Source organism: Pediculus humanus, genomic scaffold, assembly GCF_000006295.1.
Source record: "Pediculus humanus corporis 1103172107660 genomic scaffold, whole genome shotgun sequence".
NCBI lineage: Eukaryota > Metazoa > Arthropoda > Insecta > Psocodea > Pediculidae > Pediculus > Pediculus humanus.
In genome coordinates this window covers 2764-7471 of record NW_002987269.1, presented here as the reverse complement: position 1 = coordinate 7471, position 4708 = coordinate 2764, and the positions used below count along the sequence as shown (strand labels likewise).

General features: G+C 22.3%; 1 protein-coding gene across 1 annotated transcript in view; it reads right to left on the bottom strand.

The window, feature by feature from the left end:
- Positions 1 to 3089: 3089 nt before the first annotated feature.
- Positions 3090 to 4708, bottom strand: part of Phum_PHUM278770 (bardet-biedl syndrome 4, bbs4, putative) — a gene marked incomplete at both ends in the record, with an annotated part of 2156 nt that continues 537 nt past the window's right edge. The window contains 4 exons of the mRNA XM_002426771.1: positions 3090 to 3302; positions 3358 to 3575; positions 3961 to 4255; positions 4324 to 4570. Coding sequence (XP_002426816.1) covers positions 3090 to 3302; positions 3358 to 3575; positions 3961 to 4255; positions 4324 to 4570 — 973 coding nt within the window. The remainder of the gene's footprint in view (positions 3303 to 3357; positions 3576 to 3960; positions 4256 to 4323; positions 4571 to 4708) is intronic.

Here is a 4708-nt window from a genome sequence, read left to right as displayed (position 1 = left end):
ATACCTTTAAGGTGTTTACCTTTTAACCTTTTTTTTTTTTTAATAATCCACTGATTTCGGATTTTTTACATGATACTTACTCGAAACGAGTTTTTTTATTTAATAATAAACAATAAATATAAATAAATTGTTTATTAAAAAATTATTATTATTATTATTATTATTATTATATTATTCGGGGTATTTTTTTTAGAATAAAGAATTAATTATTGAATTGCGAAATGTAAAAAAAAATAAAAAAATATAGACGTGAAAATAAAAATTTTAAAAAAGTTTTCTTTGTTACCACGAATAATATTATTGTTTACATTTAAAAAAAAATCAATTTGAACGATTAAAGGGGGAAAAAATTTTGGCGCGAAAAAATTCAAATGGGGAAATTTTTATTATAATTATCGTCAATAAATTATTTTTTAAGAAGGTTTTATTATAAGTTCCATAAAAATTGGAAATTTTTTTTTTTTTATAAAAAAAAATATTTACAAAGGAAATTAACGTGTGGTAGGGAAAAAATTTCTCCTCATTGTTTGACGTCATCATTAAATTCAGTGTTGCCAATCGAATTTTTTTGTTTTGATTAATCGAATATCGTTTTTTTTCAAACTCAGTGAAACACATTTGATGATTTCATATTTAAAAATTTTTTTTTTCTTATACATTTCGTTAAAACAATTTGCGAGGAGACTTTTTTTTGAGGGGGGGGGAGATCGGGGGTTCATATCATTTTCTAAATAAAATAAAAAACGGAGAAGTAATAAAAAAAATTACAATTATTAATTTTTACTTTTTTTCGTTAATTAAATTAAATTTTTGACAAGAGGCAAAAGGGTGGAGGGAGGGAAGGTTTGTGTCCTGAACTCAAAACAAAAACAATTCACAATTTTAATTAATATTTTGTAATAATAATAATAATAATAATAATAATAATAATAATAATAATAATAATAATAATAATAATAATAATAATAATAATAATAATAATAATAATACTATCGATCCCGTTACTCAATCGAACGCGAAGATTTAATTTTTTTTTTTTTCTGATAAAAAAAAACGTTATCATTAAAAATTTTGCGTGTGCGTCGTTTGGTAAAAGGTTTATTATAAACAAAAAGGTTTAATCCTTTCCTTTCTTTGTATCGAATAATGTAAACAAACAGAAATTGAAATTTTCTTTTTTTTTTTTTTAATTCGATTTAATATATTTTCACCGTTATTCCATAACTATTATTATTAATATTTTTTAATCATTTTATGAAACCGGAGAAACGTAAAACTTGAAAGAAAATTTTTTTTTCTTTTAATTTGCTTGAGGTAATTATAATAATATCAGGTTGTAAAATTTTTTTTTTCCCCCACATAAAACGCGCGATTTTTTTGTTTTTAAAATCGAGTAAAAATTTTATTTGATAAACATATCAAAAAAATATATTTACGTAGATCCATACATAATGTATACATAAATTATGTACGTATTTATTTTTTTAAATAAAGTAATATTTACGTAGTACTTATGTAAATATTTATCAATCGTTATAAAAAAAAGTTTTAACTTTAAACCGTTGAAATATGTTTTTTCTTTTGTTTCTCGGCAAATATTTAAATTTATTATTATTATTATTATTATTATTATTATTATTATTATTAATGGAAAATCGAAAATTTTCATTTTTTTTCTATTTTCTAGAATTTTTTCAAATTAGAAATTTTCAAAATTTTTTTAACTTATTTCAAAAAAAGGAAAATTTTTTTAATAAAAAAAAATGAATTAATTTAGAAAAAAAAAATTTTTTTACAAAGTAATAAAAGCAAAATTAATTAATTGATTAATTAATTAATTTTTTAATTAAGTAAATATTATTATTAATATCAATAACGATAAATAAACGGGAAAACTTCCCACGGAAAATTTTTTATTTTTTAGAAAATAGGTAAAAAATAAATCAAAGATGGATTCGATTTTTGACAGGGTTTATTTATTTATTTATTTATTTTTTTTAATCTCATAATTGAATCGATAAATAAATAAATATTATTGATTTTATATTGATTAAAAAACTTTTTTTATTGATCTTTTTTTATTGATTTTTATTGATTTAAAAAAAAAGAATTTCGAGAAATAAATACGCGCGTACTTGTGAGAATTTTATTTTTTTTGCACGGTCGAATTTTTTTTTTTTTGTGTTTATTCAACCGTATTTATATATTTTTTTAAATGTTATCATCAGATTTTAGGTCATTAACCCCTTGTAACGGACGACAAGAACGATTCGAAAAAAATGATTTAAGTTTTTTTTTTTTTCTCGGATTATTTTTAGAGAAATATTTAAAATTTACATACAAACGCTAACAAACAAACAAATAAATCCTTTTCTTACGTTAAATCTAAAAACGTGTCTTAATAAAAATTATTGTTATCAATTTTATTATTATTATTATTATTATTATTATTATCATGGGTTTTAAACAGGTATAAAAATTTTTAAATAGTTTATTGACCTTTAAAATAAAATAAAATAAAAATTATTTATTTCAAATATTTTTTGTTTATAATAAATACATTTAAAAAAAATTATTATTATTATTATTAGTATCGAAAAATAGTCAATATCATCTGCTTTTAATATATTATTTAATAAACTAATGAAAACGTAATCGGATTAAATATTATTATTATTAATCTTTGCGTTTTCAATTATTCAATTTTAATTTTGAAAATGTCGTCGTCGTCGTCGTCGCTTTTGTTATTATCGAAAATCGAATAAATAATATCAATTAAAATTAATAATAATACTATTAATAATAATAATAATAAATCTTTTTTTTGTTTGTGTTTATTAAGGGAATTTCAATGAAGAAATAAAACAAAATAAAATTCGCATAGCATTTATAGAACGTTATATTGACATGAAATCTTTTTATTGCTTACGAAAATTCTTTTGTAACCGAAAATCAAACAAAAAGTTAACAAAATAAGAAAATTATAAAAACAAAAACAAATAAAAAAGTTTAAATTAATAAAAACAAAAAGGTTTTATTAAATAAAACAAATTTATTGTTAATAATTAAAACAATAATTGTTTTTTTTATTAATTTTTTTTATCAATTTCTTCGCTGTCGTTTAATTTTTCTTTTGAATTATTATGTAAATGATTCGATTTTTGAATTTTTCCCAAAGGATTCTTTTTTTCGTTTGTCTTTTGTTTGTCGTTTTCCTCTCTGTTATTTTTTTCCTTTTCCGTTTCGTCATCATTTTTTTCATTTGTTAATATTTTGATTAAATTCGTTGCTACTTTTATAACCTTAAAAACAAACAAAATTTTACACAAAAAGAAAAAAAAAATTTTTATTTTTAACATTCGAATCAATTTCACTCACGTTGCTGTCGACATTTTTACCAGTTTCAACAAGTTCCTGAAATTTATTATATTTATCGATTGATTTTGTTAAATCATTTTGTTTGTATAAAAATAGCGAATAGTTTAAAAAGGTCAAAGGATCATCCGGTGAATGTTCAGACATTTTATCAAAAGCAAAAATTGCATTTTTTGCATCGTTTAAATGTGTTAAAGTAACTGTAAAAGAAAAAATAATAATTTTTTTTTTGCGAATAACAACAGGAAAAAATTCCCCCCTATTTTTCTATATTTATTTTATGAATGAAATCCACGTGCGCGCGTGCACGCACGTTACAAATTCATTCATTCATTTTTTTTTTACTTCGTCCCCTTTTTCGTAATGGGAAAATTTTCGAGTATTAACTAAACACAAAAACAATTTTTTTTTTTTATAAATAGAAACTTGTATTTGAAAACGTTAACAAAACTCAAGTGATTTAAAAAAAAAAAAATTATTTTTGACCCAAATCCATTTTAATAAAATAGAAAAAAAGTACAAAACATAAAATTTTCTTTTTTGTTGTAAATAAACCGAAAAAAAAAAACGATTTTTATTACTCACTTGCCAGTGGTAAATAAACTCGGTGAATATTTGGATGCAAATTCATTGCAGAAGTTAAATAATGAAAAGCAGAAGCATATTGCTGTGCCGAAATGTGTACCAAACCCAAATTATATAAAATTTTCCAATCCAGCGGTGATAAAAAATTGGCACGCTTTAGACAACTTATGGCTGCGATTAATTTTTTTTTTCCAAAAAAACACATTCCGATGTTATTCCATAAACATGGAGATTCCGCTAGTGAAACTGATGCTATTTTATATTTCGATAAAGCAACATCGTATTCCCTGTAATTCTGATAATTATTTGTTATCAATCATTGATTCTTGTTTTGCTTAAGACGCAATCTTTTTATTAAAATACCTGCATCACGAGTGCCGTACCCATCAGAGCTTTTATACAATCTGGATTATGTGCCAATGCAGAACCGAAATGTTCTAATGCTTTTTGATTATCTCCCATTTTCATATAAAGCAAACCGAGTGACGTTGATAAATCCACGCTGTCGGGTGATAATTCTAATGCTGCATAATAAACTTCTACAGCTTTAGGTATGTCATTTTCCAATATGTTAACTCCTGCCAATGCTAAAAATGAATTTTCTTGTCGGCTGCATTGTACCGCTTGTCAAAGATGTTCTTTTGCTTTTGGTAAATCGTTTAAACTCGTGTAACACAATCCCAAATTATATTGTATACCCCAATCGGGATTTTTCGATATGTTTAAAGCTTCGTTTAATGCATTTAAT